Source organism: Theobroma umbraticum, unplaced genomic scaffold, assembly GCF_002168275.2.
Source record: "Theobroma umbraticum cultivar Fairchild unplaced genomic scaffold, ASM216827v3 scaffold_20.0, whole genome shotgun sequence".
NCBI classification, from domain to species: Eukaryota; Viridiplantae; Streptophyta; class Magnoliopsida; order Malvales; family Malvaceae; genus Theobroma; species Theobroma umbraticum.
In genome coordinates, this window is record NW_018397266.1 from 5,815,507 (window position 1) to 5,831,703 (window position 16,197).

Here is a 16,197-nt window from a genome sequence, read left to right on the forward strand (position 1 = left end):
GAAAACCATCATTCTAAGTTTTTTTTTTGTTCTTTAAAAAATTAAAAAAAAATAAAATTCAAAACTGCATTCAAATATTATTTCGACTTTCTATTTGGTTTTTATTTTATTTTCTATCTTTTTTTTTAGACTTTGAAAACTCTCTTTATTAGTTGATATTTCTTACTTTATTATTTGATATGACAGTTATGTGATGTTTATTTATTCTTAATTTCTTTATGGTGTATATAATATTTGGTGATTATGATTGAAATAATTAATTAAATAGGTTAATGGTTGTTGAAATAAATTAGATGAAAATTGAAATTATATTTGTTGATTATGGTTGTTGAGATCATATTGTTTATGGAAGTGAACTTTGTTGATAAGGACATCAATAACTAAATGTGATTTTTCTGAATTATTATTACCACCTTAAACTTTTCTTCTTCTTTTATGAGTTCTCTTCTATTGTTAGGGTTAAGGATTTTAGTAGTTGACTTATTACTTGTTTTCATCTATTTTTTTATTTAATTTAAATTTTCTCTTGGATTTATTTATTTATTATTATTTAATAAAAAATTATTTATGAATTATGTATTACTTATAAATTATTTGTTGAACTCTTTTTTTATAATTTATTATTAATTATAAACTTTATGTTATATAAAAATCTTTTGTATATTTTCAAAAATTTATTTTAAATAGATAAAAAATAAATTTAATTTTTTATTTTGAATAAAAAAATTTATGATTAATAAAAAGTTATTTATAAAATACACTTTATGGTAATTTTAACTAAAGTTAAAGTTTATATAAGTTATTTTGCCAAACAACTTATCTATAAAAAGAGCATATAAAAAGTAAATTTACCAAATAACTTTAATTTAATTCTAAAAGTTATTTTTTATAAAAGTTTTATAATAACTTTTAAGTTAAAAAAAAGCAAGTCGAACATACTTTTCATATAAAAAATCTAACTTGGAGATAAATTTTCTAATAAGGTATGGATCTAAAGAGATTGAAGCATTATTAATAATAGTAGATTTTTTAGTAGAAGAAGTCATAGAATAAAGATCTTTCTCAAGTATTATTAAAATAAATATCCACCAGTTCAAGGAGATTGGCTCTGATACCAAAACTAAAGAATGAAGCTGTGATTTGAATGAGTAGTATAAAGACAAATGAATTATTTCTAATAAAAGGTATACATTGGTCATACACGACCCTTTTGAGAAAGAATTAAAAAACATTCATAATCTAGAAAACATATTTGAGAAAACTCAAGGAAAAAGACTAATACCAAAAGAAGACTAGACTCCACAGTCAAGACAAAAAGTAAGAGCTAAAAACAATGATAATCAAAGTTGACAACTCTCTCACTTTTTTTTTCAAAGGATAGACAGAAAGTGCTATTTCAAAAATTTTTTCCATTGAACTGATATCGAAAGAAGATTAGACTCTGTGTACAACAACATTTATTGCCACGTTGGAATAATCTTCAAATGAGATTTCAGAACACGACCAAATCCTTCCACCCCGAAAATCGATAAAAATTTATGGCAGCTGATTCAGGCATAAAAGTTGAAAAAATGGATGTCGACAATGATCCTACATATATTCATGTTTTTAAAAGATCAGCAACACTAGCTGTTTCCAAATTAACATTTACTATTGATGTCATTCCGTCAATACGATGGGTAGAAAAGTTCCAAGAATTCCACTATTGGTTAAAAATCAAAAAGTTATCAAAAGACAGCTATTACACTATTCTAATAGAATTTGTGTCAAGATGTACATGAACATTAAGGAATTGGTGGAATACTGCTAACTAGGTGAACCAAATGCAATTTTTGGTCTTATAAGATTTTGAACAAATTGTCCAAATTCTCCATAGATACTTTCTTGGGAATCCTAATGACGTCAAAACCTTGCAAAGAAAAGAATTTTTCCAAAGAAAGTGCTGCTCCTTCAAAAAAGGTAATCTTGACATACATATTCAGAAGATGCAAAAACTGTTTTATGTTCTTGGTGCCCCTGCAAGCTTAAAGCAAGTTTTTCTCTTTTCATTACTAGATACAGTCTAGATAGCAGTCATCAGAGCTCTTCAACATCAAAGAAAAGATATTTTTGCCCTTACTCTTAGAGAAATACAATAAGAAGTTCATGTTGCTCTATAAGATATCTGTCATAAAAGAAATGTAGTCTAAGATTACCTCACAGGAAATAAAGAATTAGACAAAGCTTGTAAAAGGACAGAATGACAAATAAAATGTCTCAAAATTTAAGACTACAACTACAAGACAAAAAGAAAAAGGCATTTCAAAAAATATAAAATGATCAAAGCTTATCCCCCAAATCACAAATATAAGACTAAGTGGAAGTATCTCAAGAAGAGACACCTAGGCAAAAGAATGAAATCAACAAGGTGTTTCATCTATAATCAGTAAAGGCATTTTGTCAAACAATGTCCTGCCAGTAAAAAAAGAAGTGCAAAGATGTTCCAAGACATCCAACAGGAGACTAAAATCAATTTAAATGAAGAAGAAGATCTCGAATCAATTTTCTCAGTGGAAGAAGAACCCTCAAACAAGACCTTATTTGCCATCCAAGTTATCACTCTTGACTCAGACACCGAGACTGAAGACTTTTTTATGATACAACCCTAGCTTAACCTTCCTTTCCAATTGAAAATCCAAAATCTTTTCGATCCACTAGTACCCTCCGTACCAATTTTCATATACCCATCAAAATACAATCAACCAATCCCTGCAATAGATTTCTTTGACATTAGTGCAATAGAAACAGTAATAAACTCAAAAATACAACCCAAAGAATTTTGAAAACCCTATGAAAGGCATTTCAAGACAGCTTCAAACTAGACTTTTACTACTCATCTGATCAGCAAGCCAATCACTATCCAGTTTTTCCCTCAATGCTCTATCACAACTTAAGTACTTGTGTTAAGGCTACTTTGGAAAAATATAATCGTTGGATTTGACATTTATCATAAATGTTAGCATTTGAGAATCCTTCCAAATGGGATCAGTTACAAATACACTTTCAAACCCTTTGTTTTGATCTCAAAGTTCTATTCCCTCCAACAACCAAGAGAGCAAAGCAAGATGATAATTGAGGTCCTCAAACAAAAAGCATGTGCTAACTCCCACTTAGGATTTCTTTTGAAATGTGACAATCCTCTTTGGAAGAATCTTGAATTCTTTGTTAAGCTTCCATTCAAGATTAATGAAGATATTAATTCCACCAAAACAAGTCATTCACGCATGAATCCGAAACAACAAAGCTTAGCCGAAAAAGAATGTAAAGAATTATTACAGTAAGGATTGATTGAGCCATCAGATTCTCAATAAGCATGCCAGGCCTTTTATGTTAACAAACAAGCAAAACAAGCAAAAGGCAAACTTGATGACAAGTTTCCTTTACCCAACAGGAATTCACTCTTCTCAAACTTAGTTTAAGCAAAATTCTTTTCAAAATTTGACCTCAAAGTAGATTTTTGACAACTAAGAATCAGTCTTGAAAATAGGCCAAAAATCAAACTATGCATACCCAATCATTATTACCAACGGACAATTATACCTTTTGAGCTCAAAATGGCACCATCATAATTTCATAAGGCTATGATCAAAATCTTCCAACCTATTTTATGCTTTGTTCTTATCTACATAGATGAAATTCTCTTATTCAGCCTAATAGAAGAAAGCCATAAACAACTATTTTAGCAATTTTCAGAATTGGTTTTCAAAAATGGAGTCACGCTTTCAAAAAAAATTGCAAATATTCAAGTCTAAGATAGACTTCCATAAAATGCATACTTTAAGAAAAATATCAACCAAGCCCTTACATTTCATAACTGCTAAAATTTCTAGATCAAAACCTTACAAAAAAAAGTACGTTCAGTAGTTCCTTGGTATATTAAATTATCTTAGAGATTTTGTCCCCAAACTCTTAAAGTACACCAACTCTTTGAGAAAATTGCTTAAGAAAAATTCTTCAAACTGGGGACGAACCCAAACCAAAGCTATTTAGGATCTTAAACAAAGGTTACAAAAATTAGAACCACTACAGATTCCTTCTGATAGTAAAAGAATCTTGCAAACTGATGCTAGTGATAAATATTGGAGATCAATTCTCTAAGAAGAAAATAAAGGAAAGAGGCACATTTATGCATACAAAAGTGGAAAATTTTCAAACTCTTAGATGCATTATCATTCAACTTTTAAAGAAATCCTTGTAGTCAAGAAGGCAATCACGAAATTTGAGTTTCATCTTATTAGGCATCACTTCTTAGTAGAAATGGATGTCTTCTTTTCTTCAAATGCTGAAATTCAAACAGAAAACACTTCCATATCTCCAATTACTAAGAGAGGTAGAATGGTTTTCAAAATATTCTTTTGAAACCAAACACATCAAAGGAAAAACAAACCATCTTACAGATTTTTTGTCTAAATCCTTCCAAGAACCTAGAATCATGATGTTCAATCCAAAACCAAAACCATCCAGCTTTACACCAAAACCAAGAACATACATTATTGGGTCATCCCCCTTCCCTATCCCAGTAGCTCCAAACCTTCATCCTGACTACCTTCTTGAAGTTCTCCGACTAGTTCAAGAAGGAACATATCACAAAAAGCTAAGCAGATAATTTTTGAGTATCAAATTAAAATTTTTAGATAATATGGTGATCTTATCCTAAAACTTTATGGTCTTCATCCAAAATACCCTTTCATCCATCCTTTTCACTACGAGTTTATGGAATTTTCTGATGAATTAAAATGGATATTTTGGTACCTAACCCATAAGTACTACATTGGTATCTAGCTTCATATTATGGATTTTTTAGAATTCATAGAAAAAAAAAATGAATCAAGAAATTGAGGCATGGTGGAAGAATTTTATAGATATGTTCACATGGTTCTATACACTCTCACATTGGAAGGAATTAGCCATATCAAAAGCAAGAAAGAAAAAATAAATGGTCATCTTTATCTTTTATAAGCCACAATATTTTCTCACACATGGAAAAGCCACTCAACTTGGCACCATTCCCTTAGCATGGACATACAAGTCATTCCTCTGCAACATTAGAGAAATTGACAAGCAATACAAGGAGTTTCAAAAACGTATCTACCAACAAAATAGGATCATCCCAAATCATATCTAGCACTCATCAAAAGCAGAGATATCATGGGATTATTTTCTCGAGACCCTTGGATCTTATTATGACCAAATTATACCAACATTAAAAGAATACAATGAAAGAATCCCAAACCCTCGTGAATGTTCTCAAGACCTATGAGATTATGGAGAAATCAATGAAGATAAGATTGCACAACTCTCCATAAAGTCATCCGAAGACAAAATTGCACACCATTCGAAACCACCTTGTGAAACTTGCAAAAGACATTATGATATAGACCCAAAAGACTTTTCCCTGCACATGTATATTTGCACAGAAAAATAATAACAAAAGATAATGGAACTCAATCTTACCTCTGACCCAGAGACAGATTATGACTAAACAAGGCACTATAAGTCAATATGATAGCCTATCTATAATTACTGTCTTAACCTTGTTTGTCTTCGTCTTTATCTTTTCAAGATGTACAATAGGGATGTTTATCTTTTTACTGTAAGCAATCTTTATCCTTTTACTGTATAGGTTCTGTTGTGACTAAGTTCCTTTGCCTATAAAAGCAAAAAATCTCTTGTAATATGAGGTAGAACGCCTTCAAAAATAAGACCTATGTGTTTTTTCTAAATACGAGTCTCTAAATCTTCTCTCCCTTTCATAAAGGTTATTGTAAGAAAATATCCACAGTTCTCTCATAAGATCATATCCTTGAGTATGCTCTGCACTTACCATGTTTAATAGACCCTATGCATTAGAAAGAATTCTATTATCAAAGATGATAGTAAACCAGAATTGATAAAGTTGAGCAGTGAGGGGTCATTACTCTCTTCCCCATAAACCGGCTTATAGGGGTGTGCAGCACACCCGCTTATAAGGAGCCCAAGACCTCCCGTTCCTGTCTGATGTAGGATAGAGGTATTTTCCTTGTGACACTTTCACCCACTCGAATCGGCAACGCTCCCGTTGCCGTTGGCCACCCTGCCTACCCCGTTGGGCCCCACTGGACCAGCCCCACCGGGCCGGGCACTTGGCGTGAGTCAGAATGATGATCGGTCTGCTCTGATACCACTTTATCACGGGGTCATTACTCTCTCCTCCATAAACCGGCTTATAGGGGTGTGTAGCACACTCGCTTATAAGGAGCCTAGGACCTCCTGTTCTTGTCTGATGTGGGATAGAGGCACTTTCCTTGTGACACTCTCACCCACCCGAATCGGTAACGCCCCCGTTGCCGTCGGCCACCCTGCCTACTCCATTGGGCCCCATTGGGCTAGCCCCACAGGGTCGGGCGCTTGGCGTGAGTCAGAATGATGATCGGTCTGCTCTGATACCACTTTATCACGGGGTCATTACTCTCTCCCCCATAAACCGGCTTATAGGGGTGTGCAGCACACCCGCTTATAAGGAGCCCAAGACCTCCCGTTCTTATCTGATGTGGGATAGAAGTATTTTTCTTGTGACACTCGTTTAGAATCATTTGAGTTGTACGGTTAAATAAAAAGCCAATACCACTTTTGAGGCTAGAAAGGCTGTGAATTGTCAATGTATATTTTTTATTCAAAATAATTCATTTATCTCCACACTATCTGTCCAAATCACAACTTTAATATTTTAAGGCTGACTTGGGTAGCTCCCTGAGCTTCAAGTCCAAATTAGAGTTGGCTGGAGCCTGTCCAGGCCCAAGCTTAATTCTCTTCAACAAATCGTTAGGCCATCCCTTAAGAGGAGGTCTTCCATTTCTGGGCAAGTGGCTTAAGTCTATCAAGACGAGACCATGATCAAGCGTATCAAAGCCGAAGAATCAGATCAAGAAATCTGGCGGTCCCAATCGCACTTGTATTGCAGGGTATATGATCAAAGTTAGCATAGAACACACCTGATCCACAAAGAAATTTACAGGAATTCTCTCTCCCGTCTTTTTCTTTCTAACAACTTGTTCTACAAGTATAGAAAGAAAAAAAGCCCATATTTATCTGTCTTGCTTATACTAAAAGCACTAGAGAATACAGGAGTTCTGATCATCGTAATCATAATTATGGCTTTGCACTTGTCTTCGATCACTCTCTTCCTTCTCATCAGCTTAGGTAAACCAATAATTTCTCTGCATTTGTTTTCCATGATAGACGCCGTTATTTTTAACACTCTCTTCCTTCTCTTCTACTTTTGCAGTTTCAAGCAAGATAATACTGGAAGAGGGGTACACGGTGACCACAGTGATTGATGGCCACAAGCTGAAGATAAATCCATACTCAGTCCTTGCTCTTCCTGGCTCCTCTGATTTGCTGGTCCTTGATTCTTCCAACAGTCGACTCTACACTGTATCATTTCCCCTCTCTAATGGTACTCATCATCATTCATCACCAATCCTACCGTTTTCTTTTATATATATAATTTTTGAAATAATAAAAAAGAATAAAATGGTTCATGAATATCTTAAAAATTTAAATGATTTTTTTCATTAAAAAAATGCAGAAAGCGAGGTAAAACGGATATCATCAGGAGAAGTAAAGCCGGGTCATCAGGACGGAGAATTGGGTCAGGCCCGATTCAATAACCCGAGAAGCTTCGCACTCGACGCTAAAGGCAACGTTTATGTTGCTGACAGGGGCAACCACGTCATTAGGAAAATCACCCCCTCAGGTCTCAGTTTTTTTGTTGTTTTTTCCCATCCATAATTAGCGATCCGTTTTCTTATTAAAAAATTTGAATTTTCTTTTTTATTTATTTTTTCTTTAATTTTGTAAAATCTTTAGGTACCGCGACGACGATCGCCGGCGGTTACTCAAAGGCAGTAGGCAACAAAGACGGGCCAGCGCAGAACGCAACATTTTCTAATGATTTTGAGTTAGCTATAGTCGCGGAGAGATGCATTTTACTGGTTGTCGAACGCGGCAGTCAATCGGTTCGCCAGATTGATCTCAAGCCGGCGGATTGCGCCACAAGCTCTCCATCAGGGCAAATTTTCGGTATCAATTTCTTGTTTTAATTGAAGCGCCTTCATACGCAGAGAACATAAATTTACTGTTATAAAGTTGCTTTGCCGATTTGGTTTACAAGTTTATGCTGCCAAAGCGCAACCTTTCAGTGATTTCAAAGTGCGATTTGGTTTACACGGTTTGGTCCTTTCTTGTCTAAATTAGGGACCATCCACTGCCTGACTTATGTGTGTTTTTTCACTAACATTGTTGTTTTCGATAAGCAACAGCTTGTTTGTGTTCTTTAGCTGCCAAGTGTTTTTTGTTGTGTCTGCAGTAAGATGGATTTTTTTTTCTGTCTTCATCTACTTTTGTTTTCAGTTAAGGATGTTGCTGTCACGTCTGGCTGGAAAATGGTTTTTGTTTTGTTTCGGTTGACATGTTTTTGGATTATTTAAGTTTTTAAGGATTAGTGAGTTCTATCTTTTATCATTGCTTTGAGGTAGATAAAGAGAGACAATGAACAGCTTAATATATGCAGATATTTGATTTTCTCAAGATATGCCAAAAGGTTGTGGTCAGTGAAATCTTTGAACATTTCAACCATCATGGATTGCATATAATTAGTTGATGTAGATGCAAAAAGTGTTTGTATTTGTATGCTGTCCATATTCATGCCCCATCCACATCCGTCCATAGCCCTTTACGTGTCAATGCTTCATGAAATTTTTACAATTTTTGTGTAAAAATGCAACTTGATAACATCGTTTATGGAAGAAAAATTATATGTTATAGCCATGCTTTCTGTAAGAGCGCATACCAAAGATGCTTATGTGTCCTTTGTGGCAGTGTGCATGAGATGCACTTGCATTTAAGCTCACTTGGGATCCCAATTTTTGTATTTAACTCAAAAAATCAAATCTCAAAATGGTACAGTGGCTCGTAACATTTTCCCCCCTTGGGCAACATGTCAATAGCTCTTTATCTTTTCATTATTTCTAGAGAACTAGTGTTACAGGAAGGAGAGTCTGCCCTCTTGTTGAGAATTATTCTAACTTATATCAGATGCATTAATATTTAATACCAGTACTGACTTTAACCTGAAGGGATAATAATTTATTGTTTGTATATTTTAATTTTTAAGGGCTTGGAGCAGTTACAATTTGGACCCTGGGTCTGGGACTTTCATGTTTACTGGGCTTATTTATGGGGATTTTACTTCGCCCTTATATCATCCCCCATGTAAGTATCACTCATTACCATGTTATTCCACAGTACCAAAGGATTACTTACACCTTCTAACCAAGCTCTGTAGACAGGAAGGCTTCACCCTCATCAGATTCAGCGAGATATGGAAGCATTGCCTAATCAATTTGAGGAAACAAGTAGTGACACTCTGCTACGACATCAAAAGCGCAGTCGCTAACTCCAAACTTTATCTATTTACGCAGAAGCTCTTTTGGTTGTGCCTTTCTCACATGTCTCTTTTGTTTAGTGTTAATTTTGTAGAATGTCAAACTTCAGAAAAGGATTCTGTTTCTTTGCTTGATTCTGATGACTTTAGTAATCCTGAGGTAAAAAAGTCTCAGATATGTTCTGATCAACTGAAAGATTTGATCTGTTGTGATGAAAACCTAGAGTTGCCATACTCAACTGAGTTCATTTTCGAGCAAGGAGATGCGAATCAAAATGGCAGTACCGTGTTACCTAACTGCCATGGAAGGATAGACACATTGATACAAGCTAATGTTATGGAGTTTGCAAACGAAGCTGAAGAAACTACTGCACTAGTGAAGCCAGTTGCGAGCAGCTCTCGTCTAGTGAAGAGAAGATGAATGAGGTAGGAATGTAAATTCTCTATCTTAGATGCTTAGGTATAGTTATGGGCTTTGTAAAAACGAGAATCGGTGATTATCCTTAATAATTAACTATCTAAACATGGTTGTGGCCGATGAAACTAGTGTATATATTGCTAAATATCATTGGGTTTGCGCTTGCAAATTGCATTAGTTCATGAGGAAACGCATCAATTCGATTGATGTGCTTGTGAATACTCTATGTATGTATGTATGGTGCGTCTCCCACTTTCTTTTCTGAGCGGTGAAGCCTGGAGGGATAGGCAAAAATTATTCAGTGGTTTGAATTAGAAGGAAAATAATAAGAAAGAAGAAATGCTTCCAATATTGATTCAAATAGACAGGTGTTCACACTGTTAATGGGCTGCAGTTGAATGCAACTCATTAATGATGCATTTTTTCAACAGGATATGGGTAATGCATGTTGCCCTATACTATATACAGTAGCTGGGGTCGATGTGTGTATGGATAGAAAGTATTCTCTAACAATGTGATGGGTAAAGTGAGGGTATAATGTAGGTATATCCTTCATCATGCCATGATATAGTATTCCCCTTCAAAAGACTAAAACATGGTGGTGGATCTTCAACGGTCTAAAGTAACATGATTGTTTATACATATCCAACATATCGACCCATAATGAAATCACGTGCACTGCAAGTCTAAGACCCTCAATTTTTGTATTATTAAGTATGAGATGCTGTTCCAATATTTCTACCCCATAGACTGAACTCATTTGCCACAAAAAATTGCAGAGACAATTGGACAACTTTTATGAGAAGCTGAAGAATGAATTAGAGAAAAGAGAGTTTCATGATATTTTATACCAGTAGCCTTACAGTATTTAGGCCGGCCGAGACTGAACCCCAGGTAGCACTAAAGCTGCTCCACAGGCCACACACACTCATTTCTCCCTCAACAAATCTTAACTGCTATATCCTAAATTTTTAAGGACCAATATCATGCTTCTAATGAGGTAATTACTCCAAAATCTCTGTTGCTTGTGATTAATAACCCCCATTGTAAACCATGTTTGATCGGAAACGAATGTTGTGATGATCATACGTTTGGTCTCCATAATCAACAGGCTTTATGGCCACAGCTTCACACTTTCCTTCTTGTTCTTGAACTGCCCCAAAAACAATCTCTTTGGTTTTCTCATTGCTCTGCTCATAGTAAGTATGCGGGGTGGATGACCGATAGCGATGATGATGATGATGCTGCTGCTGCTGCATATCGGTATCCCATCCACTGTAGAAGGCCCGGCTTTGACGCAACTGATGGATCTTTTCTGCATCCTTGGACATGAAGGGGTACATTTTCTGTGGAGTGGGGGTTCGTGTATCAATTGAAGGGGGCTCATCTTCATCTGGTATCACAAAGCTCTCTTGTGCAGGCCAGGACATTGGGTGTTTCTGTTGTTGCTGGTGCTGGCTCTGATATTGATAGCTTAGTGGCTTCTTTCTAAGACCAGGAAATACTCCTCCCAAAATTTCTAAAGCAGAAACACCAGCATTGGCAAAAAGCCTCCCAAGGGATCCAAAGAAGCCTTCTTCTTGCTTCTCTGGTTCATCTTCAGTTGGGATTAAAGGTGGCCTGACTGATTTCAGGGGTTTCTGATATGGACTCGATACAGCAGCATTCACTTTTACTGATTCCTGATCCTTCATGGGCATAGTAACAAATGTAAGAATTTCACTATGTTTTAGAAGATTTTTAATCTTAATTTTAGATGACAGTCATTTTGCCATTTTAGTAATGAATTACACAATGTGAACTAGGGGTGAATTTCTTTTCTAACAAAAACAAAACAGCTATCATGAAGCCAAAAAAAGGAGGGGGGGGGGCGCCGATGTTTGCTGTCCCTCATCTTGGATCAAGCTTTGATCTCAAGCATCTATTTCTTCTGTTATAGAACAAAGCTTAGGATTGAGGAACACTTTCAGAGATTAATATTTTACATACAAGTCTCAGCCAAAGCAAAAGTCAAGCTAAAATATGCCCAAGGAGAATCATAAGTAAAGAATTTGCATATCAAAAATAACACTGAATACTCACATTCTGGGAAGATACAATGGTGCCCACTCTACGTTGCAGCAAAGCTAGCATGTAACCAAAGAAGCCAGCTGCGACAAGTACTGCAACTCCTGCAATGATGGAAATTATGATGTATAAACCTCCTATACCAACAACTAATTAAAGATCTTCGGGTGGATTATTTTACCAAGAGGAAAACCACTTCCATACTGATAAGCACAGTCATCAAAATGGAGTTGAATCTCTCTGATAGCTTGATTTCCTCTATCTATCACGAGAAGGGAGCAACTGCTTCCAACATAGACCACATCAAAATCATTAGAAAACTTTGCATCTTCACTTGGTCCATCTACATGTCCCCCTCCCCGGCTCCATTTCCCACCAGCAATTGTTGTAACACCTGAAGAATATTCCACTTCTATCAGCAATAGTTGACAACCATCCCTATTTTGAATGCTAGTACTGACAGCATCCTTTGAACATTATAAGACATTGAGAAAGTTTAAAAGCCACTAAGCTTGCCAGTAAAACATAAATAATCCAATTAACATTTTCTAGAAACATGATGGCAAATGTTTAGGACACAGAACAGTAGGGACATGGAGGTAAGAGGCAAGGAGCATAAAGTATATAAGACTCATATAGTCAAGTCAAAATAAGAAGTGCACTAGATATTACTCTTTAGGACAACTCGGTGATTACATTTCTTACCTGCATCACTTATCTTCCTGATTGCCATGTTCATAGTGTCTGCAATATAAATGTTCCCTCTGTCATCTATGGCTAGGCCTTTTGGATGGTTCATCCTTGCCTCTCTGGGCTTCCCATCTACATGTCCAGGGTATCCTTCAGGGGATCCAGCAATGAGCCTAGGTCTACTATCTGCAGTTCTCCCATAAATTTAAATGAAATAATTACAAGAAAAGACTTGGCCATGGGAAAAATCAAAAGAATAGCATGACTCTAGAATTGTATGAGTAGACACCTATACCTTTACACATGATCAATCTTAACAGAGGTTTTAAGTATGCACTAGAGTGAAAAAAGATTAAAATGTTTGAGATGTCACACAAGTGGACATAAAAATTGCAGTGAATGGGTTACTGCATCAAAACAATTTAATAATAATAAAACTGAGCAGGAGCGCAATAAGAAAGTTCCATTAATTCACCAACTGTCTATGATAGATAGAAGGACAGCATTTACCATTTACCAGGTTCAGATAGAAAAAGTTATAATCCTCCAAACGACAGAACTGCTTTCAGTGATAGATCTATTTGTTGCCATCTTCTTTCCAGCAAAATGTAATAATATTGATAAAACATCGGTAGAACAATTATACCATTTTTCTAAGGTCTGACTAATCAATAGTTTTTCTACTGGAATGTTATCTCTTATCTGGATCTAACATTCAAAACTTCAAATATAAAAATAAGCCAAAATGCATTTTGGATTACATTAAAATGCTTGACACATGAAACAACTAGCCCTAAAAAGGCCATGAAAATAAAAAATTGCACTGACGACTGAGATGGAAATGGGGAAGGTATAACAACTAGGCAAAAACGTGCACTGTCCTTCATGAGGCAAGTTGAGTGATTGGACTTGACTGCCAACAGATGCAAATACCTCATGTGTTTTCCATCAATAACAAGACTTGGAACATTCAGTAACCGAATATAAAGTAAAGAGCTCGATTAAACAAACAAAGCAAAACATTCAGCTACTAAAAGGCAAATGAAACAAAATTAAAACAAAGCCAACCATTTGAATAATATCCCAAGAAAGAAGAACCCACTTACATAGAGATAAGGAAGCAGAAATCCGATAAAGGTTGCTATTAGCAGAGTCCAAAATCAGCAGCTCACCACTAGGCAAAACCTCAACAGTGTGAGGCTCAATCCCAAGCTTACTTCCATCAAACACAGTCTCCACATTGTATCCACCCTCAAACTTCATCATTGGACGGCCAGTAATTGCTATATGCACATAAATCCCATGGACGCCACTCTATCAGATACCAATCTCCAAAGCCAAAGACCAAAAAAAAAAAACAAAAAAGGATATGTGAGTTCTATTAGTCGGAGATCTAAACCTGTTTTGGTGGTAGTTTTGAGTGACCATAACCATTTCATAAAAGCAGACAAAGCATTAGAGAAAAATCCACTAACGATCTCTGCAAAAAAAAAAAAATCAAATGCCATCAAAGCAAGGATTTAATATAAGCGTTAAACTAAAAGCAGATCAAAACGAAGGCAAGCTTCTTTTTTTTTTTTGTTTGGAGCTTACTTGCAGGTGAAGAAGTAGTAGGAGCTGAAGAGACACCTCCAAGAAGGAGCAGAAGTAAAAGTGCAACACCCAAAACCAGCACATTTTTAACCATTGCGACTTTCAAGTTTCAACAAGAAAAATGAAAAACCAACAAAGAGCCCTTAGATATGAAAAGAGATTCACGCTTTACAACATTAAGAAGAAACCCAAACCCTAGTAGGAATCTGGGTCTTTAGCAGAAAAGTGAATGGACACACTGTGAGCAATAGAAAAACAGTATGCTTTTTCAATGGGTGTTTTTGTTTTTTTTTTTTCCTTCTAGTTTTCAAAAACCAAAAAAAGGAGAGGGTGAGAGAGTAATGCGTATAGAGTAGAGTGAGTGTGAAGAGGAGGAGAGAAGGGAAAGAAAGAGACAAGAAAAGGGAGGAAAAAGCAGTGAGAAAAAAAAAATAAGCGAAAGAGGCAAAGGGGACTCACTGTGACAGTGAGAGTAAGAGAGACAGAGACAGAGAGACAGAGAGAGAGAGAGAAAGAGAATCAACATGATGTGATTATGTCTTTGAAGGCTAAAATGCTACGGAGTTTGGCTTTGTTACAGAAAAAGAGAATGGTTTAGCAACAACGTTACATTTATTCTCTACCTAAATCCCCGGTTGTTTTTTCTTTCTTTTTTTTGTGTGTGTATTTTTAATGGGCATTTTTGTTCATACGGCTGGCACTGATGTTTTGCTTCGTCCACCTCTCTATACACTTCCTTTCTCTTGTTTCTTTTATAGAAATGAGTAAAGAAATGGCTACTCTTTTACTTGTTTTTATTTTGGGAGCATTACCTAATGTCTAAAGTAGCCATTGTAATTTCGCATCTAGGTTTCCCACGGTTGAGCATTCAATAATACAGCAGCAAAAGCAAAGGTGGGCCTCTTTAAAGCTAAAGCATGCTGGACTTGTTTAACTTGTCAAATGTAGACTATGCCTGCCACTGCCAGGTTTCACTCAGGTTATTAAGAGGAAATTAGTCGAGAATAATGCTTACTTTACCCTAATGACTTTCATGACAGAATTTTAGTTGGTGGTCTTGTGGTCCAGCACCATCCTCCCTCTATGCTGCTGCTCTAGCTGAATTCACCTGACATGATTTGTATTCTATAACCCAACAGGATGGAGGTAAAAGTTTTGGGTGTGAAATCCCGAGAGAAACTAGTAGCAAAAATGGGCTGAGCAAGCCACCCAACCCATTTTCTTCTTCATGGACAGGCTTGGTGATAAGGTGACGAAAGTTAGGTTGGTGAGAGGATGATAGCTACCCCTGCCTGCCCCATAGCAAGCTGTCAATTTAAATAATGCCATGTGAAATAAGGATAGCTATCAAGTAGGACTTGGTCATCTTTGAAGTGATTGTACTAGTAGACAAGGCTCTTTTGCACTAGGGAGGCAGATTCCCCCCACTCTCTCCTTTCAGTTCTCTAATGAAATATAAGATTTTAGAGATGCTGAAATCAATTGCAACATGGCAGCTTTGTATCTTGTTGGTTGACAAATGTTTTCTGCTTTATTTTCTTTTCTGATTATGAATGCATTGGCAATGGCATAGGCATGGCCCATGCTTGTGTCTTGATCTAGGGTCAAGGGTTTGCCCTGCATGCCAAGAGACCAAAAGAAGGAACAAAGCAGAGCCGATGTAACAGCTTCCACTGTGCTTCTTGTTTGTCTTGACATCACAAAGAGAGAACAATTGCTACAGGTAAATAGCCGGCCTCTCCCTTCTTCTTCTTTTCTTTTTTTTTCCCCCTTTATTCGATTCTCTTTGCTTCGCCAAATCTGATCAATGATTCCCAAAAGGACTGAATCATTTTTCTTTCCCACTCAGAACCTTTAAATTATTGCGTTGGGAACAACACGATCTGGATATTTTGTCTATAAAAAGAGGCCCACGGCCTTGTAGGGCCTAGGTACATATTCCAGATATCCTACAACCCAAACAGCC

General features: G+C 36.1%; 2 protein-coding genes across 6 annotated transcripts; one reads left to right on the plus strand and one right to left on the minus strand.

Annotated features, from left to right (window-relative positions):
• Positions 1–6,830: 6,830 nt before the first annotated feature.
• LOC110423080 (NHL domain-containing protein) lies at positions 6,831–10,799 on the plus strand. 2 transcript variants are annotated; one of them, XM_021437199.2, is made up of 7 exons: positions 6,831–7,218; positions 7,304–7,474; positions 7,607–7,774; positions 7,888–8,100; positions 9,194–9,291; positions 9,369–9,889; positions 10,661–10,799. In XM_021437199.2, exons 1-6 carry the CDS (start codon positions 7,170–7,172, stop codon positions 9,882–9,884), a joined length of 1,215 nt encoding a protein of 404 aa, XP_021292874.1. In that variant the 5' UTR covers positions 6,831–7,169; the 3' UTR covers positions 9,885–9,889; positions 10,661–10,799. The 2 variants fall into 2 exon arrangements, with proteins under 2 accessions (XP_021292874.1, XP_021292873.1); XM_021437198.2 differs by lacking the exon at positions 10,661–10,799 and having other exon boundaries at positions 6,835–7,218; positions 9,369–10,061.
• A 113-nt stretch (positions 10,800–10,912) lies between these two features.
• LOC110423079 (uncharacterized) lies at positions 10,913–16,153 on the minus strand. 4 transcript variants are annotated; one of them, XM_021437197.2, is made up of 7 exons: positions 15,252–16,153; positions 14,038–14,118; positions 13,745–13,921; positions 12,654–12,824; positions 12,130–12,342; positions 11,964–12,052; positions 10,913–11,569 (listed from the first exon to the last, which is right to left on the minus strand). In XM_021437197.2, exons 2-7 carry the CDS (start codon positions 14,075–14,077, stop codon positions 10,913–10,915), a joined length of 1,347 nt encoding a protein of 448 aa, XP_021292872.1. In that variant the 5' UTR covers positions 14,078–14,118; positions 15,252–16,153. The 4 variants fall into 4 exon arrangements, with proteins under 4 accessions (XP_021292872.1, XP_089640870.1, XP_021292871.1 ...); XM_089784744.1 differs by having other exon boundaries at positions 15,247–16,153; XM_021437196.2 differs by having other exon boundaries at positions 10,913–11,563; positions 14,232–16,153.
• Between the last annotated feature and the right edge of the window lie 44 nt (positions 16,154–16,197).